At 45.7% G+C, this 26,132-nt stretch overlaps 1 protein-coding gene and 1 long non-coding RNA gene across 3 annotated transcripts in view; one reads left to right on the top strand and one right to left on the bottom strand.

Annotated features, from left to right (window-relative positions):
- Positions 1-26,132, bottom strand: part of LOC137562486 (uncharacterized) — a 255,675-nt gene that overhangs the window by 174,213 nt on the left and 55,330 nt on the right. The gene's annotated exons all lie outside the window — the stretch shown is intronic.
- Positions 1-26,132, top strand: part of LOC137562482 (chloride channel protein ClC-Kb-like) — a 114,525-nt gene that overhangs the window by 68,735 nt on the left and 19,658 nt on the right. Inside the window, exons 11-17 of the mRNA XM_068273857.1 lie at positions 2,952-3,134; positions 4,412-4,481; positions 15,261-15,371; positions 18,162-18,375; positions 18,455-18,588; positions 21,496-21,632; positions 23,377-23,422. Of these exons, the coding sequence (XP_068129958.1) occupies positions 2,952-3,134; positions 4,412-4,481; positions 15,261-15,371; positions 18,162-18,375; positions 18,455-18,588; positions 21,496-21,632; positions 23,377-23,422 (895 nt within the window). The remainder of the gene's footprint in view (positions 1-2,951; positions 3,135-4,411; positions 4,482-15,260; positions 15,372-18,161; positions 18,376-18,454; positions 18,589-21,495; positions 21,633-23,376; positions 23,423-26,132) is intronic.

The following is a 26,132-nucleotide window of genomic DNA, read 5'->3' as shown; positions in this document are numbered from 1 at the left end:
TTAAATGGAGTGAGAGTACCGTTTGCGGAATCGTTTTCGTGGTCAGTGCACAAAAATGCGCGCTGACACAGCGGAAACCCTCCACATATAATTAAGTGAACCCAGGCTAGGTGCAATGCACCAGCAGAGGGCAATTCCCACCGGCAGATGGCGCTGTGGAGTGCAGACGAGCACAGCCTCTGCACGGCCACAGATGCCAGATGGGAATTGTACAGATCTAAGGTAATGCAGGGCTGAACAGCCCTTAAAGAGAAAGAGCACAGATACAGGATGAATGTGTGCCCACCAATCTAGTCGCCACCCAGCGATGGTGAACACACATCAGCAGAAACAAACGTAAGAACGCAATCGCAAAGAATGGCGATTGCCAACAGACACCAGACAGAAAAGGACAGAGCACGAGAGGAGCAAAGGCACAGCAAAAAACAATGAGAAAATAATGAAAACAACGCACGCTAGCTAAACGCGAACACCGCACTCATTCACAACAGCGAACGCGTTTACGGCGCGGTCTCCGCACGAGAAGCGCAACAGAGACAAGCACGCCACCCTGACTAACCAATGACAGACAAACACGAAAAGAAAGAACGTGAACGCTTGCTACTGTTACCTCACCGAGCCTACAGCAAGCGTTCGTATCAGACAAGACAGACAAACGGAAAACAGGAATATGAAAGGAAAGATCCACTGCTCTTTCCGCCAGAGCGAGTGCGATCCGGGTTCAGGAAACAGGATAGGAAAGATCCACTGCTCTTTCCGCCAGAGCGAGTGCGATCCGGGTTCAGGAACAGGATGGGAAAGATCCACTGCTCTTTCCGCCAGAGCAAGTGCGATCCGGGTTCAGGGACAGGATAGGAAAGATCCACTGCTCTTTCCGCCAGAGCGAGTGCGATCCGGGTTCAGGAACAGGATAGGAAATCAGAAGGATCCACAGCCGCTACAGCTAGAGACTAGTGCGATCCAAGCAAGACAGATGAACAGAAGGGGCTACCAGTAGCAACCGCTGCTCTGGTTAGCACCCCCAGACAGACAGAACGATTTCCTGTTGACCACCGCTGGCGACAGGACAATCACAGCAGAGAGGCAACACAGACAAAACAGATAAGCAAGCTAACTGCACTAGAGGAGCTGCCTAGTGCAGTCCCCAGAATTACTCTAAGATAACTTTAACGATCCAACAGGGAAGGCTGACACTCAAGGAGTGTTTCTCAGTAACAAACCATGAAAGGATGACCAGCAAAGGACTCTGGGAAAACATGGCTTTTATACTGCCAGCCTTCAAAGGAGGCAGCTAGGTGATTTGCATAACAAATGTATGTAAATTCCTCAGCAGCAGAGCAGGTCAGAAACTTGCAAAGGAAAGACAGGTCTCTCTTCCAGAGACCTGCAGCCCACAGACTAGAGGAATGGTCAAACAGCTGTCTGCCTGTGCAGTCAGCTGAGCGGATCATTACAGTGAGCATAAGTTACCAGCACATGCTACGCTGCACTACCACAGCATAGCGTGCGCTGAGCTTGTGCTACTCTTATTAAGCTGCTTTAGCAGCGCAGCTTGATGAATCAAGCCCTTTGTCTGGTGCAGATGCAACACATCCCCTCACCCCGAGATCACCATCGCTACGGTGACACATGGTGGTGGCAGCATCATGCTGTGGGGATGTTTTTCAGCAGCAGGGATTAGGAAACTGGTCCGAGTCAAGGGAGAGATGGGTATTGCCAAATGCAGGGATATTCTTGAGCAAAACCTGTGTCAGTCTGCCAGTGATTTAGGACTAGGAGGGAGGTTCACCTTCCAGCAGGACAACGACCGGGAGAAATACTGCTAAATCAACACTTGAGTGCTTTAAGGGGAATCATTTAAACATGTTGGAATGCCCTAGTCAAAATCCAAACCGCAATCCAATAGATAATCTGTGGTCAGACTTCAACATTGCTGTTCACAAGCGAAAACCATCCAACATGAAGGAACTGGAAATCCCAGTGGCAAGATGCGGCAAGCTCGTAGAAACTTATCCAAAGTCACTTGCAGCTGTAATTGCTGAAAAAGATATCTCCAAAATGCACCGACTTTGGGGGGATTGATAGTTAAGCACACTCTTAATATTGTAATGATAATAGCGCTCAACAGGTTGTACCTCATAATCACTAATATGGATCACTCAACATCCACTTCCCTCTCAGCGATAAAATCACTAAAAGGACCTAGATCACAGGTCCTAAAACAACCAACAGTTACTAATTAAAAATTGCCATAATACAAGATATATATATATGATATAACGCATAGAGAATGATCAAAAAGTCTTAGTGTTCAAGTCTTAGACTCCGCACAGGGGTAAAGCATAAAAGTTCAATCTTTTGTGGAGACCTATTCCTGAATTTGGATGTTCAGGGATGTTCCTCTCCAATAAATGCAAAAGTCCTAGTTATCAGGTCCCAACTGCAAATGTTCCTAGTATTGGAAAAAATTGCACCAGCATGTATTATCCTCATATCGCTGAGAGGGAAGTGGATGTTGAGTGATCCATATTAGTGATATTGAGGTAGAACCTGTTGAGCGCTATTATCATTACAATATTAAGAACTCTGTTAAGGGCATACACCCCTGTTGATTACAGCGCACCAGGCACAGAGTCTGTTTTTGATTACCTGAGGAGCGCATTAGTCACCCCAACCCCCAATATTTTTTTTAAGTTAAGTACACTGAAGCTTTCAGTTCTTTTTTCCTATTTTTTGTTTGCTTCACAATAAACCGAATAAAGTTGTAGGCATGTTCTGTCAATGAAATGGTGCAAACTGAGGGGGGGGGGGGGGGGGGGGGGGGCACTGTACATGTGATGAAAACTTCAGACTTCTCTGTGCTGTGCTTGAACTTCACCTTCAACTTTATGACTATACATCTGTTTTGTTTTTTCTGAATAAGTAACAATGTAGTTGTAATCTCTTTACAGCTGACCATGAAAGAACACCTCCAGACTTTCTTTAACAACATCACGTGGGGAGTGGAAGAACTAACTATGCATGTAAACGCCTCTCTCCAGCCACCAAATCCCACCTATGACGACCCCTGGTTGCAATGGACACACCCACATTTGTCTTCTCTAGAGAAGCTGGCCATCTTTGTAGTCCTGAAGGTAAGTTGATCCCTCCACACCTTCCTTGTAGCCATTTTCACCCAAAACAGAAGGAGAAAGTATCAAAGTCGCATGCAAGGCAGTGAACTACTCCTTACGCCCTCAAAACACATTTATTTAAAATTGGCCTACCCCACAAATACCACACTCTCTCAGTCAATCACCTTTTCCACAGTCCTACCTTATGTGTCCCCCTCTCCCTTTAGATTGTAAGCCTTAGCAGGGCCTCCCCCTCTCTTAAGGTGGCCATACACCATACAATAAAATAATCCGATTTTACGGCAATTCGATAAAAACAATCAGATCTCTCGAAAAAATTGAAAGCTTTTTTTTTCATTCGACTGAAAAATCTGATCGGATTTCCCGTTTTCTTCGATTTTAATCGATCCGGAATGCCAGATATTTTTCTTCAATCTTTTTAAAGATTGTATGGTGTGTGTTAGATTGTCAATTTATTAATATACACACCCCAGCAATTTTGTCAGAGTTTCCAATCATTTTTATCATAATTGAGGAAAGATTGAACATACGTGTGTGGTACATTGGCCATATTTTTGAAATATGTTACTGTCAGTCAGAAAAATTGATTGCAATTCGTAAATTGAACAGATGTTTAAAACACTGTATGGTGTGTGGCCACCTTTAGTGTGTCCTTCTTAATTTTTCTACCCCAGCAATGACACCTTTCTCATGGACTAAGGCCTCTTGCACACTGCAAGTGATTCCGATTCAGATTCCGCTTTTTAATCAGTTTTTACATCCGATTCAGATTCAGATTTGCAGTGTGCAGGGAGCAAACTGCAAATCTGAATCTGAAGTAAAAACAGATTAAAAAGCGGAATCTGAATCTGAATTGCTTGCAGTGTGCAAGAGGCCTAACTCGGACTTGTTTTGCCGGGTCTCTGTAAATCGCATTTTATACCCTGATTGTATGTATAACTTCGTGCTATGTTGTATAACCGTTTGCTACCTCTCTGTCTGTCACTCCTTGTTGCAATGTATGTATCCCTATTTATTGTCCAGCGCTGCGTAATATGTTGGCGCTTTATAAATACAATAAATAATAATAATACCCTGCCGGCTTGTTCGCTTGTTCGGAGCTGGAGTGACAAAACACAACAGCAATATAAATGATGTTGTAGCTAGGAATTAGGACTGTGAATTTTTATTATTTAGCCTGCACTTTTTGATTGGCTTTTGTATTTGGAATGCTGAGTGCTGATTGCTGCACTGATCTGTGACTCATGTCTGTCCTCTCTCTCCCTCTTCCTTTGCAGTTCTTCATGCTCCTGTTTGCAAACACCATGATCATCCCTGCAGGATATTTCTTGCCTGTGTTTGTGTACGGTGAGTTACCGGCAGAACTATGCAGCGCTAAATGTCTGGCATTCTGGCAATCTGAACAGGCGTAGTGAAGAATTTCACACCGCGCTGTCACAAAACATTACCGGACCGCACCCGGCTGGTGCCAGAGAAAGGCGGAATCACCCTGCCGCCTGGAGGAGAAGAATACTGAGATAATGACCCGCACACATTTATCTTCCCTCGTCAGTTTATGAGATTTCTCAACTTATCGATTCCGTCAGCTTTTGTTACAGGCGATGCGTTCCACTCTTATCTACAGCTAGTGATTTTATCCCGTTACATAACATGCGCTGAACAGTGGGGCACCCGCAACCAGCCACCCACAGCACTAGACCACCCGCATGTGCATGGACCCCATGACTAGCATCAGACCACCCACATGTGCACTGTGACTTGCACCAGACCATACGCGCATGCACATGGGTCCTACGACTCGCATCAGCTACCCGCGCATGCACATGGGCCCCACACCTTCACCACCCACCCAGGCACACACATGGGCCTGCGACTCGCACCAGACCACCCGCGCATGCACATGGGTCCCACGACTCGCATCAGCTACCCGCGCATGCACATGGGCCCCGCCACCTTCACCACCCACCTGGCACACACATGGGCCTGAGACTCGCACCAGACCACCTGCGCATGCACATGGGCCCACGACTTGCACCAGCTACCCGCGCATACACGTGGGCCCCGCCATTCGCACCAAACGCACATGGGGCCCACCACTTGCACCGGACCATCCGCACGTGCACACCACCCACCTAGGCACACACATGGGCTCGCAACTCGCAAAAGCCACCTGCACGTGACTGCCACAGCAGAGCAGCTAATTTGTAAACACAGGATGTTAATCCTATGTTTGCTTCCATGCCCTTTTTTTGGGGGGGGGGGGAGGGAGCAATTAGTGCAAGATCCATATAACCGGGACCCTTTTCCCCTTTTTTAGTCCCTTTTTTCTGCATATGCACTTTTTCTTTCACTACAGGAGAGTGATTGATTGTGGGAGTGATTTCATGCGCCTAGCATTTTAATTAACCGCTCATTATTATGCACATTGTTCTTCATATTTTGTTAACAAAGTGATTATTTATTCAATTGGCGCATACAAGATTTTTACTTACTTGGTTTATTTCTTTGAATAGCATTGGAGTACACCCTATTCTGGGTACTGCTGCAGCTTTTACTATTGTTGCTTATTGCATTACTGTTTTAGGCACAACACTGTCATTGTTGTTTTTTCACATGATACCTACTGTAGCGCAGGGATTCTGAGAAATGTAGTCAGGCATCGTTTTTTCCTACTTTGGATGTCACATGGTCACACCTGATAGACCGGTCTACTAAATCCAGAAAAGATTGCACTGTAGTGGCAAACACACGTGACCCTTGGAATCTGATTGCGGTTAGGATGTACACTGTTCAAACTTGGTTATAGTTGGGTTCTAAGTTAATTTAGAATGTTTTGTTTTTTGTTTTTTTGATTTCTCAATTGCTTGCTGAAGGCTGAACAGATATTTTACTGATCAGATGTTAAAAGAAAAAAAAAGTTCTTTGAGAAAATTACGGGGAAAGGTTTATTGAATCTAGGCCCTAAACTGTTTACCAACTTACAGTACCTATAAAATGCTGTCCCACATCAGTATCTACTAACAAGTAAAAAAATACTAACTGTTATGATCATGTTTGCAGCGTTTACTGCTGGCTGCAGTGGTATTGTAACCCAAGCAGTTCTGATGTCATTACATGCATTTTCTTGCATAGTTTGGTTTGCACTTAAACTAGTTGCTGATTCCATCTGCAGTCACTCTGAAATTAATGACAGTTTAACATGCTCTTGTGTAAACAAACATTGTCTGCTGCAGTGGAGGGGCAGTCCCTTTCCTGCAGGCTGCATATCATTGTCTGCCTTTTCCTGCTATCAGCCTGTGATTAATTACCATTCACTTGTGTGGGAATCTGCAGGTCTGCTCCCATTGGATGACCTCAGTATAAAGAACTGCTTCCTGCAATGTCTCATGGGCTACCATAGTCTCAGATTCTATCTGTTACTCTGCTCGTGCCCCACCTCGTTCCTGGTCCGTGTGGACTGCGCTGACTCCTGCGAAGGGGTCAGCGAGTCCTCCTAGTTCTGCTCTTGTTCTAGAAGTTGTTACTTGCTTGTCTTGTGTCATATATTGGTTCATCGCCAATATATACGCATACTTGCGCATTTTGTTATTTTCCTTGTATCCGTGTTACGTTGATATATCAGTGTCGCTGATATATACGTACACGAACTGTTTATTTCCTGTGTTCAGTTAGTCAGTTTTCCAGCACGTTTTGGTAGTTTGCGCGTATCGTGAACACCCGTGCTGAGCTAGTTATCCTGTTCCTGGTCCTGTTTGTGGATTGCGTTCATCTCTGCGAAGAGATAACGAATCCTTCTGAATCCTGTTCTGTTACCGTTTGTGGATTGCGTTCATCTCTGCGAAGAGATAGCGAATCCTTCTGAGTCCTGTTCCCTGTATTACTCCAGTCCTAGTCAGCGTTCCTGCTTATGTCATATATCGGTTCATTGCCGATATATACATATGTTAGTCAGACCTTACAAATAGTTTCATTGATAGCTGTAATTGTAATACGCTAGGAAAACATACTTATTGTATATTTATCTGTGTTACGTTCATCTATCTCGATCCTGCTATTTCCTGTCTCTCCTGTCCTGTCTTTGTGAGGCACGCCATCGCCGCAACGCATTGGCTGCCTCATTCCAGTCTGTCTGGTTTTGGACGCTTGCTGTCGCTAAGTAATCGCTAGCTAGCAAGCGTTCATTCTGTCTACCTGTCCTGATCTCCTCAGTCCTGGTTTATGCGCTCAGCGCTACTTTGCGCTGAGACGTTATTACGAAAGTGTTTGTGGCTGTTCGGATCTGCACCGGCTCTGTGCACCACAATCTCCTATTGGAGTCAGTCCTCTCCTCCACTAAACTGGGGATATCCTGATCCCTTGTGCTGGTGTGTGTACCTCCTTCACGTCAGCTTATGTGTTGTATGCTGACTGTGGAGATTACACCCCCAAGCTTAACATTATGGTAGCCCCATTACCAATCCCCATTGTGGGGGGGGGGGTCCCAGCAAAAATGACACTGTTTGTTATGGTTCCTGTTCCTTTAAGAAATTTGAGAAGCTCAATTCTGAAACAGAAAATGAGTTTTTTTCTGAATGTGCCAGGTTCCTGGCCAATCCTGAGCTCCAGGCTACTCCTGTTTCAACGTGGGCCCCCCAGCTAGTTTATGTTTTATTTAAGGGAAAATTGTTTCAGTGGGCCTACGATGTCCTGGATCATACTAATTTAAAAGAAAGACCACTGGAATTTCTAGCGTTTGTGATCCATAACTGGCTGCGCAAAACCGATTTGCCTAGCCCTTTTGATAAGCTCCTGGCAGCTTGTCAATCAGCTGCTCCTTCTACTGCCTACAAAAATAATCAGCAAGCAGATAATTGTTCTGATAACTTTTCTTCTGCTAAGGCAGCAGGGTCTAAAGCCAAACGTAAACGCTCCAAAAGAAAAGCGTTACAATCAGCGGAGTCGTTGCCCTTGGCGACTGCGCATCAGATCTGTAATGAGACTCCGCCAGTAGCAGATAATGAAATTCAGTCACCATTCAGGGGAGTCAAATGGACCTATGAAACTACTAATGAACTTTCATTGCTAGCCAGGGAAAATAAAAGTTCTTGTTTAAATGAATTATCTGAATATGATTATGAAGATATATTACAGAGTATTGAACAGATCAATTTATTCGTGCAGCAAGGGAAATTTGCATACACTACAGTTCAACACTTGCTACAGGTATTGGAGATCCTTAGGAATAAGAAATCGGCCAATCACCTGCTAAGTAACCCAATGTATGTTTCTGCCACTAACACATTTGCAAACTATGATCAGCCGGAATGCTCAGCTGTTAAATATGCATGGGATCCTCCATTTGAGAAAGGAGAGATGGAAGCCCTGGTCTATGAATGGAAGAAAGATGCAAGTTCATTTTGTCAGTTTTACAGTGCAAAAAGTGAATTAGTATTGAATGCATGCATTAAGTCTGCCTATAACCTAATAAAAACTGGTGTGTGTGTGGGTATGACTTTGTGGCTCCATTGATCGATGTGTGGAGAATGATTCTGGATGATTTTTATGCGATTCAATCAGTTGATACCAGGGAAGACACACTGTCAAGTGGAGATTGTTCCACTTCCTCAGTTCCTGAGGACTCGCCTGCTTCAGCACCTTTGGCTGATTCAGCGAGTGATTCAGAGCTCCTTTTGTGTGAAATTGAAGTTCCTGTAATTCCACCCTGTACCATGGATAACTCAGTGTTACTTCCCAGTAAGACAGAAATTACTAATACTTCCTTAATCTTGCCCTGCACAAATTTCTCAGCAGAGGACCCAGAGGTCCTGCTGACTTCTGAGTCCAGCCTAGCCAGTACTCATGAGTCTTTGTTCAGTGAAACAGACACCAGAAAAATCTTGCCTGTCTCTGCAAACACTTCTGCAGAAATTACCTGTGTTAATAAAGTTCAACTCCTGTCTGATCCAGCAGATGCCAATAGATGCACTACATCAGTTTCTGAGTCCCAGCAATCCTGTCCAGAAATCTCAGAACCCCAGCATCTGAATTTTCCAATTTCACAATTGAATGGTGATTTAGATGCGCAAACATTGTGTTTTGATCTTCCTGTTTCTACACCTCACTCTAGTTTCATGAATAACTCAGAGCGTCTGCTATGTGAGTCCGAAATCGCAGAATTATTACCGTGTTCAGAAAATGTTCCAGTGAACTTGCCCTGTACCATTAATTGTGCAGTAGATCTCTCCAATGAAACTCAGGTCACAGAATCATTATGCTGTCCAGCAGGTGCTTCCATGGTTTTGCCCTGCAGTGTGGACTGTTCGGTGATCCTGTCCAGTGAAGCTGTGGTCACAGAGTCTTATGCTTCACCCAGTACTTTGGATACTTCAAACCCTCTAGCAGAACAGTCTGAGGCACTGCTTACCTCAGTTGGTGTTGCAGTAATATTCACTTGTCTAGCAGCTGTTTTGGAATTACAGTCTGCTCTAATAAAACTTGATGAATTTCTGCCCAGCGAAGCAGAAGCCATTGAAATATTGTCCTCGTCAGCAAGTGTGTTAGATACCTTGCCCTGTACACAGTCTGATTTAACCAATGTTGTTGAGTCCCTCTCTAGTGTTGTAACAGCCGAGGAACTCCAGCCCTGTCCTCTGAATGTTTCAAAAGTCTTGCCCTGTAACATGGATAATTCTGACTCGCTGGAAAAAATAATAGAAATCTCAGAATTTCAGTCCGGGTTAATGAGTGTTTCTGAAACCCAGCCCTGTATCCTGGAAAATTCTGGTTCTCTGGCCGGTGTGGCAGAAGTTCCTGAGTCCCCTTCCTGTCCAGTGAGTTACTCAGTTTTGCCTAGTTCAGTGGGGATTGCTGCACTACTGACTTGTTTTGCAGCCCTTCATGAGCTCCAATCCAGTGTATTTGATGAGTCTCTGTCTAGTCCAGAAGAAGTTATGGGAACCCTGTCTAGTTCGGTGCATACATCAGAAGATTTGTCCTGTCTTGTAAATGCCCCTGAACATGATTTGTTAATAACTTTGCTGGAATCAGAGACATCTAAGTCTGATCCTGCATTTTTAGTGAGAATCCAGTAACTGTGAAGTCTAGTCATGATGATTTTTTTTTGCCCAGTCCTGGTTTCGGTCCTACCTTGACTGACTTTGAGGTTTGCAGTTCCTTGACATGCCCAGAAGTCTCTCTTGTGCCGGTGTGCCCAGATGTGCTTCGTATGCCAGAGTGCCCAAGTGTGTCTGTGTTGGTGTGCTCACACGCTTCCCTAGTGGAGACATGTTCTGATGTTGCCGGTTGGCCTGCATGCCCGGAGAGGGTTCTGGTCCCTAAAAACCCTGATCTTGATGTTTGTCCTTGTGACCCTGACTCTAGAGTTGCCCTGGGTTCCATAGGGGTTCTTGATGGTTCTCCATGGGAGCCTAAGGGGCGTTCTGACCTGTGGGGATCTCTTTGGAGCTTCCAAGTGTTCTGGGAGATCTCTGAGGAAACTTGTCCTGGTACCTTGGACTGGTTCAACGGTGGGTTTTGTGTTGGTGGGGACAGTTCCGGTGGGCATTGCAAAGGCTTTGGCGTTTTTGGACAGTCCCGGGAAGGCGGTGGGTATCGCTCAGAGAGTTTCTGGGGGCTTTTCTCTGGAAGTCGTGGTTCTGATGGGTATCACACTGAGGCTTGTGGTGCTGACGGGCATGGTTCTGTAGGTTCTGGTTCTGATGGGTCCAATCTTGTGGGGACTGATTCTGGAATTTGGTCTTGCCGGGCTGTCCCGGTCATCATGAATTATCAGTCAGATTGTTTTGTTGGGAATTTCAGTTTCGAAAAGCGTCTGGTATCCGCTTTTAAGGGGGGGGGGTAATGTTATGATCATGTTTGCAGCGTTTACTGCTGGCTGCAGTGGTATTGTAACCCAAGCAGTTCTGATGTCATTACATGCATTTTCTTGCATAGTTTGGTTTGCACTTAAACTAGTTGCTGATTCCATCTGCAGTCACTCTGAAATTAATGACAGTTTAACATGCTCTTGTGTAAACAAACATTATCTGCTGCAATGGAGGGGCAGTCCCTTTCCTGCAGGCTGCATATCATTGTCTGCCTTTTCCTGCTATCAGCCTGTGATTAATTACCATTCACTTGTGTGGGAATCTGCAGGTCTGCTCCCATTGGATGACCTCAGTATAAAGAACTGCTTCCTGCAATGTCTCATGGGCTACCATAGTCTCAGACTCTATCTGTTACTCTGCTCGTGCCCCACCTCGTTCCTGGTCCGTGTGGACTGCGCTGACTCCTGCGAAGGGGTCAGCGAGTCCTCCTAGTTCTGCTCTTGTTCTAGAAGTTGTTACTTGCTTGTCTTGTGTCATATATTGGTTCATCGCCAATATATACGCATACTTGCGCATTTTGTTATTTTCCTTGTATCCGTGTTACGTTGATATATCAGTGTCGCTGATATATACGTACACGAACTGTTTATTTCCTGTGTTCAGTTAGTCAGTTTTCCAGCACGTTTTGGTAGTTTGCGCGTATCGTGAACACCCGTGCTGAGCTAGTTATCCTGTTCCTGGTCCTGTTTGTGGATTGCGTTCATCTCTGCGAAGAGATAACGAATCCTTCTGAATCCTGTTCTGTTACTGTTTGTGGATTGCGTTCATCTCTGCGAAGAGATAGCGAATCCTTCTGAGTCCTGTTCCCTGTATTACTCCAGTCCTAGTCAGCGTTCCTGCTTATGTCATATATCGGTTCATTGCCGATATATACATATGTTAGTCAGACCTTACAAATAGTTTCATTGATAGCTGTAATTGTAATACGCTAGGAAAACATACTTATTGTATATTTATCTGTGTTACGTTCATCTATCTCGATCCTGCTATTTCCTGTCTCTCCTGTCCTGTCTTTGTGAGGCACGCCATCGCCGCAACGCATTGGCTGCCTCATTCCAGTCTGTCTGGTTTTGGACGCTTGCTGTCGCTAAGTAATCGCTAGCTAGCAAGCGTTCATTCTGTCTACCTGTCCTGATCTCCTCAGTCCTGGTTTATGCGCTCAGCGCTACTTTGCGCTGAGATGTTATTACGAAAGTGTTTGTGGCTGTTCGGATCTGCACCGGCTCTGTGCACCACAATCTCCTATTGGAGTCAGTCCTCTCCTCCACTAAACTGGGGATATCCTGATCCCTTGTGCTGGTGTGTGTACCTCCTTCACGTCAGCTTATGTGTTGTATGCTGACTGTGGAGATTACACCCCCAAGCTTAACACTAACGGACAGGTGAGAAAAGTGATATCTAGCATAGGGGCCAATTCCCAAAGCAATGTCATGCTGTAAAGCATGGATTTACATACACTATTTTAGTGTAAAATGTAACATCCATTACATACCGTATACTGTATCTCACTAATATAATAAATGCAAACATTTGGATGTTTGTTACTCGATCACGCAACAATGGCAGAACGTATTTGAATGAAATTTGCCACACGCATAGTACATTACCTGGAATAACATATAGGATAGTTTTTTTTCCCGATAACCAAACAGTGGGCAGAGACAAATACAAATTTCACTGAAAAACTTAAACAGCAGCCACTCTTACACTGTTAATGGCAGGGTTCTCAAACTTTGCACAGTTGGTCACTGGGTGACTAGGATTAATATTCAGAAAAGTGGGTGGAGCCTACAACAAAAGCCAATCAAAATTAACCTATTGATTTTCAAGGGGAATATGTAATTGCTGCCATTCTTGCACTGTTAATGGCACAAGCCTCAAACCTGGCACCGTTGGTCATTGGATGACTGGGGTTCAAATTCAGAAAAGGGGGTGGAGCCACAAACAGCCAATTAGATTTGCTTTATTTCAATTCAAATTATTGATGCCAAAGACCGCAAAGCTCACAAACTAGGTCATTGAGTAATTGTGTGTTAGGGTTAGAAAAAGTGCAGCCAACACCAGCCAAATACATACCCAGACAACACTGGCCCAACAGCTATTAACTCATAAATCTGCTCTGCATAGCTGTGACCAGCTGTAACAAAAGCCTCCATTGATAAAGGGCGTCCTCAAACTTGGAGGCCAGGTGAATCTGCTAGTGTTAACGTTACCGATACTCTACTATCCCTAAACAAGGAACAATTACTGTGCCAGCATGTAACAGAATATAGGTAACAGTCTCAAGCAAGATGGCACTAGTATTGGAAGTTCAGATAAAACAGTTTGTTGCCTTGCTGCGCTCTCCTCGCAGGTATAGCCTTGTGTGCCAGAGACGGTTGTGTGATCACTAGTTTATCACTTTTTCGCAGGTGTGTGACACTATCACTGGGTGGAGTGATACGGAATCTATGACTCACTTGTGTGCTGACGTTTTACGCTATGTGGTTTTAATTTCCTTTAGGCTATACCTGCAAGGAGAGCTTAGCAAGGCAACAATCTGGTGTTTTTTTTTATATTCCATATTTGCCTAACACTTAGGGTCTGTTTCCAGGAGCCGCGACACTTCCTGGTCTGCAGGTACGCAAACAGATCCCAGAAGCCGGGCCCTGCACGGCTACGGGATTCACTGCCTCCCACACGAAGTAATGCTGCAATGACGTCCGAATCGTTAAAGGGATACTGTAGGGGGGTCAGGGGAAAATGAGTTGAATTTACCTGGGGCTTCTAATGGTCCCCCACAGACATCCTGTGCCCGCGCAGCCACTCCCCAATGCTCCGGCCCCGCCTCCGTTTCACTTCTGGAATTTCAGACTTTAAAGTCTGAAAACCACTGCGCTTGCGTTGCCGTGTCCTTGCTCCCACTGACGTCACTAGGAGTGTATAGCAAAAACCCAGTATGGTCTGTGCCTGCGCAGTACGCTCCTGGTGACATCAGCGGGAGCGAGGACACGGCAACTTTAAAGTCTGAAATTCCAGAAGTGAACCGGAGGCGGGGCCGGAGCACCGGTGAGTGGCTGCGCGGGCACAGGATGTCTGTAGGGGACCATTAGAAGCTCCGGGTAAGTTCAACTCATTTTCCCCCGACCCCTCTACAGTATTCCTTTAACGATTCGGACGACATTGCAGCATTATTTTGTGCGGGAGGCAGTGAATCCCATAGCCGTGCAGGGCCCGGCTTCTGGGTAAGTTCAACTCATTTCCCCCCCGACCCCCCTACAGTATTCCTTTAAGGCAAGCAATTGGATGGCTGCTGCATTATCCCCATGGCAGTTTTGCAGGAAAACTCTGCGGATACGGCCGGATTTCAGCAGCAGTGGAAACAGGCCCTAACACTCCGTCCTTCCCCGCATCACACAGCAGCCAAACACTGTGCTTCGATGTATGAGTTCCTCCATCACTATCTAGAATTTCACTACATTTAAGCCAAACTCAACTCCCTGTTATGCTGCAGCATCCCCACACTTTCCTTTTTAGGTCCAGCAATGCAATATGATGCAATATGCAGGGACTTCACAAGTGCATATGGTTAAACTACCCAGTGTTATCTAGAGAGTAAATGAAGCCCATTGTATGAGGGGGGGGGGGGGGGGGGGGAGGGGCTGGATTTTCCATAAGGCACTGTAGGCACGAGCCTACAGGCGCCTGACAATGAAAAGGCGGCTCACTCCCCTCCCCCAGTGCCTCTCTCCTTCCTTCCCTATGCAGAGTCCTGATGAGAGTGTAAATGAGAGGTTACTCCCTCAGCTCTCGGCATTCCACTGATGAGATGTCCCTACAGTCACGGGCATCCCCAGTTACTTAATACTGAGGTTCCTCTGGTTACCTAATGCTAATTGGCACCTGTAGCTACCTATGATGGGCAAGGGAAGTAATGGAGAAGTGACAGCTGGGGCAGCCAGCACACTTGCAGTGCGGTTCGGCGGGGGTTTGTAGGTTCATGGAGGGCGGAGTCTCAGGTGCCAGGACATCTGAGCCTACAGGCTCCTGTGAGGTAAATCCGGGCCTGTGTGTGTGTGGGGGGGGGGGGGGTTCCTAATTTATCTCAGCGTTCTTACATTATCTGAGAGCTGTCTTTATAAATACACTTGATGAAAGCCTTTTTGTGAAACTCTGGGCTTTCTCTTGAGAGATGAGTTCAGTAAAGGAGGTCATACATCAAACATTTTGTTTTTTCCTTTTTGAGACCTTTCTCAGCTCACAGCTTCCATGTCTCTGACAGGTGCCGGCTTGGGGCGACTTTACGGAGAGATCATGGCAAAGATCTTCCCAAATGGCTTCCTCTCTGAGGGCATCCCCATCAAGATCACCCCAGCGGGATACGCACTTGCAGGTAACAAGCAGGGTAACAAGCAGGGCTGGTGCTAACTACCTCATCACTGCCCTGCTGCTTTCTTCCATAGGCAGTGCTGCCCCGCCTTGGTGCCTTCTGCTTCTCCACCATTTTATACAGTGACTCTAACGAGTACCTACATTATAGATTACAGTTTGCTTTAAACTTAATAAGTTGCCAAGATATATAAACTCACACATAATAAGTGTGATTTTCTCTCACCCCCAGGGTCCGTGTTCCACATATGGTCTTGAAAGGGAAGGTCGGAGCTTAAAAAAAACAAAACAAAATCTACTTACCTGGGGCTTCCTCCAGCCTGTCGTAGCCGGTGTGTCTCTCGCCCCAGCTCCGCTCCCAGCCGGTGGTCCGGCGTCGCCAGGTGGGCATCTTCTGCGCCTGTGCAAGTGGGCAGCCGCACCACTTGCGCTCACGTGGTCCTGGAGCGTTCTGCGCAGGGGCAGTACTTATACACCTGCTCAGAGTGCTACAGGCTATGTGAGCGCGGTTGCCAGCAACGCGGCCGTGTGCACGCATAGAAGATGCAACGGAGGGGACCCCGGACCACCGCCTGGGAGCGGAGCTGCGGCAAGAGACACATCGGCTGCCATGGGCTGGAGGAAGCCTCAGGTAAGCAGATCTAAACTTGGATCTTCCCTTGAAATTCCCACCCACAGTTTAAAAATTGGGCCAAGGTGGTTTTTTTAACTTTCCAACCCGTAGGTGCAAAGGATGCTGGGGGATTGATGTCATAACTCCACCCCCACGTCCTTCTCCCAGCTTACAACCACTGTGAAAAGAGAATTATAGCAAACCGACAGGATAAGACAGGCTGCAGCAGTTCTCCTGTCTCTCCTCTCTCTTTTACACACTGTGAAAAGAGATGTAATTTGATCCAGGCAGGCAGAGAGCAGATGAGGGAGGGGCAGGGAAAAGAACCAGGCTGGACGCGATGACACATGTACTAAAAGAAATATAAACTGAAGGAGTGTTGGTAATTTAGTTAAAGCATGCTCTATTATTACCAAGCAACAATTTATTTTGGACTTCCAACTCATTATAGTTAAATGATATCATGTGCACCGGGTATTTCATTATTTATCAACACTTAAATCCTCAGGGAACTCAATCTCATATTCCTGGTTTGAGAACTGGTGCAAGGCATCCCCTTTGATAGGAGACCTAATTTCCACACTTTATAACTCTTTACCCTGATATAGAGTCTAATGATGGCAACTTTATTGCGCAATGGGAGAGTGAAATAGGATTGAGATATCCCAAGAATGATGGTCCCATTGCTGTAGGACTTTTACCAAGGGTAGTATATACTATTCCACATTGGTAATCTCTATTGAGCTTTTACATTGTGTATATTACATCAGATTGATTCAAGGAATTCCTCACTCTGTATTAGAGGGTGCGGTTTGTCTGATACTCCCTGGCATATCTGGTGACCCTGTAAGGCAGCTCAAAACTATTGGGGAAATAACTGGAATAAACGATCGACTATTACTGGTCTACAACTAGCTTTAGATCCATTTGTATTACTCCTTGGGGATAAACCCCCTGGAATCACTTTCTGCTCCCACAGACCATCCAACATATGGCTAACTAGCTTATAGCTGGAAGAAATCTATCTACTCTGCAGGTTTCCACAGTATTTACTAGGCTTCCTGACGTTGTATCCGAAAACATTTTTGCCAAAGTTAATGACTCTCTGGGCGACTTTCAGAAAACATGGTCTCCCTGGATCTCCTACTTAAAGAGGAACCGTAATCAAGGATTGAACTTCTTCCCAAGCAGTAGCTGATACCCCCTTCCCATGAGAAACCTTTTCCTTTTCATGAATAGATCATCAGGGGGCGCTGTATGGCTGATATTGTGGTGAAACCCCTCCCACAGTGTGATGTCAGCACCTAGGTACTGACATCACACTGTGGGAGCCTTCTTGCATTGTAGGAAATAACAGCTGTTTCCAACTGCCAAAAAAGCAAGCAGCATCTCCTTCCAGTGACATCACCTGCCAGCAGTAAAGATGCCATGTGATAAATGTCAGAATGTAAATCAGGGAGAGGAAAGATTTAACAATGGGCAATCACTGACTAAATCATTTATACATAATTATTGTAAAAATTAAGCACTTTTTTTCATTACGCTATTTTCACTGCTTCACTGCAGTTCCTCTCTAAGCAATGCTAACCTTAGACCTTACCTCTTCTCTTGATAAGACTTATAATGTTTTTTTTTGTAATTATTTACTGTATGACTTTTTTTTTTTATTCTTTCAAAAAATATTTATGACTTTTGCAGATTTTTCTCATCTCAGATTTTCCATACAGTTTTTTTGTTTTGTTTTTTACAGTTTATTTTTTTGACATGTTGTCTGTATCTAGATAATTGTTATGAAATTTTGAGTAACCATATATGGTTGTTTGTATTATTATTATTATTATTGATTTACAAAGCACAAACATATTCTGTGGCGCTGTGCAAAGTAAGAAACAAACATGGGGTACAGAATACTACAGACAACGGTGTACACCAATATACAAAATACAGAATCGGTAGGAAGTTTCAGTTTAATACTGCACCCCTGCGTGGGTATTTACTGTTATGCAAACTGTTCCTCATTGAAATTATGTGAAACAGTTACTCAGAGTTACCCATCAGAATCTCTGATCTAGGCATTTGCTTTGTCTTTGGACATTTTGCTGCCATTTCTTTGTGTTGGCTTTATTAAGTCTCCCCCATGGTCCCTCAGTCTCCTCATCCAGATTCCTCTCCTTCTTGCAGGGGCTGCAGCGTACTCCGGGGCGGTCACACACACCCTCTCCACGGCTCTGCTGGTGTTTGAATTAACTGGGCAGATGTCACACATTCTACCCGTCCTCATCGCCGTCCTCATCGCCAACGCCATCAGCCAGAGCTGCCAGAACTCCTTCTTTGATCTGATTATCATCATCAAAAAGCTGCCATACCTCCCGAAACTGACCATGGGGAAAAACTGGTAATGTAGGCTCTTTTTGGTGAGCCGCACGTTCTTGTTGGGTTACTATATCTGCAACCACCTTTCTTTTCATCCACAGTGCTCACGATGTGTGTGCCGAGGACTTCATGGTCACCGACCTGCGGTATCTGGTGAAAGGCTTCAAATACAGGGACATCCGCAGCCTCCTGAAGAATTCAGACCTGGTCCAGTACCCCATTGTGGATTCTGAAGGTCCGTCTATTCTCTTCCTCTGAATGTCCAGCTCTGCACCACTAGAAGCAAAGAAAGCAAGCAGATAGCTGTACAGAAAAGCTAAAGTAGTCTGAGGTTTAAAACGCACCCTTTAAAACCCACCCTTAGCATGTCTATACCAGGGACAAAACCACTTCCAAACCTAATTACCAGAAGTGATGTAACATGTCTACAACAGGGACAAGACCACTTCCACACCTAATAACCGGAAGTGACTTAACATGTCTCCAACAGAGACAAGGGCTTCAATTCATCAAGCATTACCGCATTCGGTAATGCTGAAAACAGCTGACTTAAGGGAGCACTTTAGAAAATGTTAATTCATCAAAGCTGTTACCAAATGAGAAGCTGAAATGACAGAGCAATGAGATAAATTACCGACATGTGCTCAACACATGTCAGCAAATGTCAGTAAATGTTAATTCATCAAGGTTACCACATTCGCTAGCACATTCGGTGATTATCTCCAGCTCTCCCCTGTGGTTACAGGCTTCGAAAGCCTTCTGTGTGAATGTTTTCATGATTAGCAGGAGCAGGCAGCCAATAGAAACAGCCCCTGTTCTCCTGCAAGTGCCACTGATAGGTGCTGATAGGTCACACAGGCTTCTCCACACAAGCTTCCAGACCCCTCAGGCAGTGAGCAGAGAGAACGGGACAAAAGATATCCCCAGATTCCCTTCGGTGGTGTAACCCTTTCAGTCCCTGTTTGAATATGCAAAGATGCTGGTGGTGAAATCACCAAGCATGGCATTTGTAATGTCTCCAGGAAGTTAATCTACGTTGTGGCAAATAAGTAAAGTGTTAAGAAAGACTGATGGACAGATTCAGAGCAGCAGAGGCAGTATAAATAACAGTAACTATAACACGTTTCAATTCATTAAAGGCTGTTGGATAACAGCAGAGTGGTGCAGAGCAGCTTGGAATGTCCCTGTGTTGTTACAAGCTGATTACAATAGAAGGCATCCAGACATCCCTTTAGATGTAAGCCTGTGTTATATTTACTGTTACTTATACTGCCTCTGCTGCTCTGAATCTGTCCATCAGCCTTTGATGAATTGAAGCCTAGTAGTTCGGTAACTTAACGAACCTCTACCACACATGGGAAAATATTGATGAATTAGCACAGTGAAGTGTAAAATACTGAATGCGGTATTTTAAGGACTGGGGTTTTGTTATCGAACACCCTTTGATGAATTGAAGCCATGATCACTTCCACACCTAATAGACGTAACATGTCTCCAACAGGGACAAGATCACTTCCACACCTAATAGATGTAACATGTCTCCAACAGGGACAAGACGACTTCCACACCTAATAACCGGAAGTGATGTAACATGTCTTCAACAGGGAAAAGACCACTTCCACACCTAATAACCGGAAGTGACTTAACATGTCTCCAAAAGGGACAAGATCACTTCCACACTTAATTACCGGAAGTGACTTAACATGTCTCCAACAGAGACAAGATCACTTCTACACCTAATAGACGTAACATGTCTCCAACAGGGACAAGATCACTTCCACACCTAATTACCGGAAGTGACATAACATGTCTCCAACAGGGACAAGATCACTTCCACACCTAATTACCGGAAGTGACATAACATGTCTCCAACAGAGACAAGATCACTTCTACCCCTAATAGACGTAACATGTCTCCAACAGGGACAAGACCACTTCCACACCTAATTACGGGACGTGACATAACATGCCTCCAACAGAGACAAGATCACTTCCACACCTAATAGACGTAACATGTCTCCAACAGGGACAAGACCACTTCCACACCTAATTACCGGAAGTGACATAACATGTCTCCAACAGAGACAAGACCACTTCCACACCTAATAGACGTAACATGTCTCCAACAGGGACAAGACCACTTCCACACCTAATTACCGGAAGTGACATAACATGTCTCCAACAGAGACAAGACCACTTCCACACCTAATAGACGTAACATGTCTCCAACAGGGACAAGACCACTTCCACACCTAATTACCGGAAGTGACATAACATGTCTCCAACAGAGACAAGACCACTTCCACACCTAATAGACGTAACATGTCTCCAACAGGGACAAGACCACTTCCACACCTAATTACCGGAAGTGACATAACATGTCTCCAACAGAGACAAGACCACTTCCACACCTAATAGACGTAACATGTCTCCAACAGGGACAAGACCACTTCCACACCTAATTACCGGAAGTGACATAACATGTCTCCAACAGAGACAAGACCACTTCCACACCTAATAGACGTAACATGTCTCCAACAGGGACAAGACCACTTCCACACCTAATTACCGGAAGTGACTGCCACTGGCACCGTCGTTTGCTTTCCCTGCTCTAGTAGTTCCAGTATACAGATTCCAGAGCCCGAGGAGAAGCATCAGGAAGGATATTCATTGGTCAATTACTCAGTGAACCAATGAGAATCTTCCCTGGGGAGGGACAATTCCTATTGGTCTATAACAAACCAATGGGAGCCCGATGCTTTTGCTGGAGCTCTGGGATCAGTATACCCATTGGATGACTGGACAAGATGGCAGCAAGTGAATATCTTGTAAAACGTACGTGACGAGTGGCCTAGTGAGAATAGATGCTGTTCCGGCTAGCATTGATTCCATTGGCCTCCATCGACATTGGCTTCCTCTGTTTGATCCCGAAAAATCATGCGGGACCCATACTTGCATCCCATTCACTGTAAAGAACTGAACGGATCAGTAACAATTGGACTAACTGCTTAACATGGGATCCGTTCACACCTTTTGGGATTAGTTCCACTTCATTTCGCTAAATGGAATGTTTTTAATGACAGTGTGAACCAAGCGTTACTCACCACTGTTATCGTTTCACCGATGTCTCTTATCTCATCCAGAATCAAAGGTCCTCCTGGGCTCAGTCAGCAGGAAGACACTGAACAAGCTGCTGACCGACCAGCTGAGCACGGAACGCAGACTCCAGTACATGATGAACCAGATCAATACCAACATCGACAGTAACCTGACTATCACTGTAAGTCTGATCATTGGGAGTAGCAATGTCACAAATTACATTAGGGGGATAATATGAGGAGGTGCACTTCTCCAGGGTGACCCCTAACCGTAGGATGGGGGGGCCGGTGAGTCTGCCTTACAGAATACCTAAGCTTAAAAATGACGGGGGGGGGGGGTCGTAGGATTAAATATGTACCTGTCCTGACGTCTTTGGGACACAGGTGCGTGAGTAGATGCGGCATGTCCCCAGCTTGGCAGCCACCAATCGGCTAAGCTTGGGGCAGCCTACGGCCATGCAGATGGGTGTGGTTAGAGCCTCGTTGGCAAATTTGAAAAAAAAATTGTCAGTGCTCATTCTTTGAGAGGGGCAGAGCGATCACCTGCCTCGATGGAGGACGTCAGGACAGTTGGGCATTTAACTCCGCGACCCTCCACCCCATCCATTTCATTCTATGTAGATACTGTGTATAAAGGCTTGATGAAGAGCTAGTGTCGTTGCCAGTTATTCACAACTTATATGGCTCCAAACTATTGATATTATATGGGATTTCAATCAAAGAAATATTTACTTTTGTCGCATACAATTCTTGTATTTTCACAATAACAGCTTTTTGTGTTTCCTGGATTATATTATCCTCTTATCTTTACAAGGAGTGTGTTTGGTATGTGTGCTAGGTCATCCATTGAGGATAATAAGTTTTTAAATAATTTTAAAGTATTTCTCCCGTATATTTATATAACTGACAACATTTGGAACCTGAAACTGAGCTGACCAACATCTACCATAACTCTGATTTCCACTTAAATCTCACTAAGGCCTGGAATACACATCCATTTTTGATTGCCAATAACTGGGCAATTTTACCACCTCCATGTTGTATGAGGCAAAACTGATTTTGAATACTGTAGGTAAACTATCGTACTATGTGGATTGGTATCAAAATTGGATGTGTGTCCCAGCTTAATGGCTGGTACATACATGTTCCTCCAGTCTATGGTTGAGATCTATCAGACCGAAGCAGGAAAAAAGGGCATAGGAGCCTTTAGGGAAAAAATGGCGCCGCCATAGACATCTATGATAAAAGTCGCATTTAGCGGCAGAAAGAGGAAATTTGGGCGCAGGGCGGCGGCCACTAGCTGGCGCCTCAGGAAGCCCAATTTTAGCTTTTTTGTCACAAATCGTGGCTTACATGCGGCAATGAAGGAGGCAACAATATGCGGCAATGAAGGAGGCAACAATATGCGGCAATGAAGAGAAATGTATTAGCGACAGGAGGCTCCATTTTGTGCAGACAGGCTAGTGTAAAACAAATGGCTTGCGGATAACTACATTGCGGCATTGCAAAGCAGGTGCTGTGTACATTCTTCACTTTCATTGCTCAATACGCAAGCAGCGTTAGTGCTGCATGTATAATGACAGATAAACAGGCTGCAATTTTTCTGTCAGATTAATCATTTCCTGTATGTTCGATCTGCTCCCGGCTCTGTACGGTACTGATCTGAAAATTGGTTCTGTTCTCGATCAGGAGCAGATCAGACATGCTGGAAATTATCGAACGGGTCAACAGAAAATTACACTGTGTACCAGCATAATTGCATAATTGCCAGTAAACTCAGCATACACAGCTGTATGCGTCAGCCCAGTTGAAGAGTGTGTGTCTGCGTGTGTGATATATATATATATATATATATATATATATATATATATATATTCACTATACTTTTAATATAGATTTGATAGGTGCTATTTTCCTCTATTGCAGTCTTTGTCGGATAATGGCGCATCAAGAGCCAGGCTGTCCAGAACAGGTAAGGGATCTGTCGTGACACAGCTTGAGTGCATTGTTTGATTTTGTTTCCCTCACCAAAGGCTGGTTGTCCCTCTCTCCTCTCCATAGAACAGTATACTGCTGCTTGGCCACAACTGAATAGTGTGTCTATACAGTGCTCTTTCCCCGAATGGTTACCCAAATGGTCAGTCAGTAATGGCTAATTAGTGTTCTCCCCAGGCTTTTAGCCAGATGCTCCACCCGGCTAATTTTGGTGAGCACCCGGCTGTCATCGGCTCACCTCCTCATTCCCCTCCAATGCTGTAAGCAGAGTGGCACCAGCACTGCAATCCCGTGTCACTCCCCACCCGGCTACTTTTTCATGTCACCCGGTGGGAAAAAATTCTGGGGGACACTGCTAATGATAACAGGACTTGGAAGTGTGTACACAGCTTAACCTCCTCAGCGGTATGGACGACTATACACGTCCATCACCGCCGGAGGTCGCCGCTCAGGCCCTGCTGGGCCGATTTGAGCGAAATAAAAAGCAGCACACGCAGCCGGCACTTTGCCAGCCACGTGTGCTGCCTGATCGCCGCCGCTCTGCGGCGATCCGCCGCGAGCAGCGGCGAAAGAGGGTCCCCCCAGCCGCCCGAGCCCTGCGCAGCCGGAACAAAAGTTCTGGCCAGCGCTAAGGGCTGGATCGGAGGCGGCTGACGTCAGGACGTCGGCTGACGTCCATGACGTCACTCCGCTCGTCGCTATGGCGATGATGTAAGCAAAACAAGGAAGGCTGCTCATTGCGGCCTTCCTTGTTTATTCTGGGCGCCGGAGGCGATCGGAAGAACGCCTCCGGAGCGCCCTCTAGTGGGCTTTCATGCAGCCAACTTTCAGTTGGCTGCATGAAACAGTTTTTTTTAAATAAAAATAAAACCCTCCCGCAGCCGCCCTGGCGATCTTAATAGACCGCCAGGGAGGTTAAAGTGCACCTGAGATGAGAATAAATCTGTAATGTACACGCCGGGGTGTGTAGTATGGGGTGATCATACACACCTGTACATAAGCTTGGTTGGGTTTCCCTGCATTGCGCAGTTCCAACCTCTGCACGCAGCTTCACCTGGAGCCAGACGCACTGCACGAGTAGCACTGACGTTTTTCTGAAAAAGTGATCTGTTAGACACGGATCAGATCTTGATTCCTATGCACGTTCCGCGTCCGCACGTCGATCGCGACGGTACGTACGTGTCGGCCGCTCACCTGCCTCGCCACCACCGCTCGTCCCACCGCTTGTCCCTCTGCTCGGTCCCCTCCACAGCCTGGGGGCCAGCAGGAGCGTGGCTCTCCGTAGCCTGCAACAGGCCATTTCTACCTAGCAACAGGGAGAATTTTCATTGGTTCAACATGAAACAATGAGAATTCTCACTGTTGCTATGGATTCCCATTGGTCTGTTACAGCCCCATGGAGAATCTTCATGCTTCTGTCGGCTTCCGGGCTCTTCAGAATGGACCGAGCGCCGGTGATGGACGGCGGGACGGGTGAGTAAGATTGACAGCAATGGGATGAGGCTGAAATGCGGACAGTGTCCCTTCTCATAGGCTTGCATTGGACACGTCTTCCCGTCCAGTCCGGGAAAAAGTGTCAAATCCGGACTCTCCGCAAAGTTTTCTTTCTGCGCAGCACGGATCTGTGTGCTATCCGTGTTTCTGCATGAGTGGAAGTGGGTCCTATTTTTAACATAGGATCCGCTTCCTGCGTTTCTGCAGAGCTTTAAAGAGAGTCTGAAGCGGTTTTTTTAAAATCTCTTTTTATTGAGCAGCCATCTTCAGCATTAGGAACCAAGCTGATTTGCCGCATCCTCGCAGTAGAACAAGGTATTTATGCCCCTGAAATACCCCGGGAAAAATTCCACGACTTTTGAAGTCGCAGATTTTGCTGCCCGGAAGAGGCAGAGCTGTGTGCAGTAGCTCTGCCTCTTATCCAGTCAATCTCTGCCGATCTCCACCTCCCCCGCCCCTCTCAGTCTTCTTTCACTGAGAGGGGCGGGGAGAGGCGAAGATTGACTGGCTACTTTGCCCAGCTCTGGCTCTTCCAGGCAGCAAAATTTTGCAATTGCAAAATCTTGCTAAGTTATTTCAAGGGCATAAATACCTTGTTCTGCCGCAGGGATGCTGCGTATCAGCCTGGATCTTAATGCTGAAGATGACCGCTCAATAAAAAGGGATACAAAAAAAACACTTCAGACTCTCTTTAAAAACATTTCCCACGGATACATTTTTGAAACAGGTGTGAACTGGCCCTTACTCTCAGAGAATATGTGTCCCTTACATAAAACAAACCACCCACCTATGCAGACTGACAGGAGGGTGGACAAGCAATATAAAGAAAATGCACATAAATTACATAGCATGCATGTACTCCACATACTGGTCTTGATCGGGCAACCAAGGACTTCTTTAGTTCTGGTTTAGGAGTGTTGCTTTGTTCCACCTCTCCCATACCAAGGCAACGAGAACCCCAGAGATCTTTAAACAAAACACCTAATACCGTAGTGCCTAAATCTCCACCTAGCAAAGGTTTCGGCATCTCTGGCCTTGTCCCCCATGCTGGGCTCCATGGACAATCATCTCCCTAAACTGGGAAAGGAGATTATGTACGGAGCTCCACTGAAGGACTAGACTCCACCACTGCAGTGGAAGAGACCAGGCACCACATCAGTGCAGGTAACATCCCCCAATAAACGCTGGCATAG

This window comes from Hyperolius riggenbachi, chromosome 3 (genome assembly GCF_040937935.1).
Source record: "Hyperolius riggenbachi isolate aHypRig1 chromosome 3, aHypRig1.pri, whole genome shotgun sequence".
In the NCBI taxonomy this organism is placed as follows: domain Eukaryota; kingdom Metazoa; phylum Chordata; class Amphibia; order Anura; family Hyperoliidae; genus Hyperolius; species Hyperolius riggenbachi.
The sequence above is the reverse complement of the archived record's forward strand: the minus strand, read 5'-3'. Positions and strand labels throughout refer to the sequence as shown.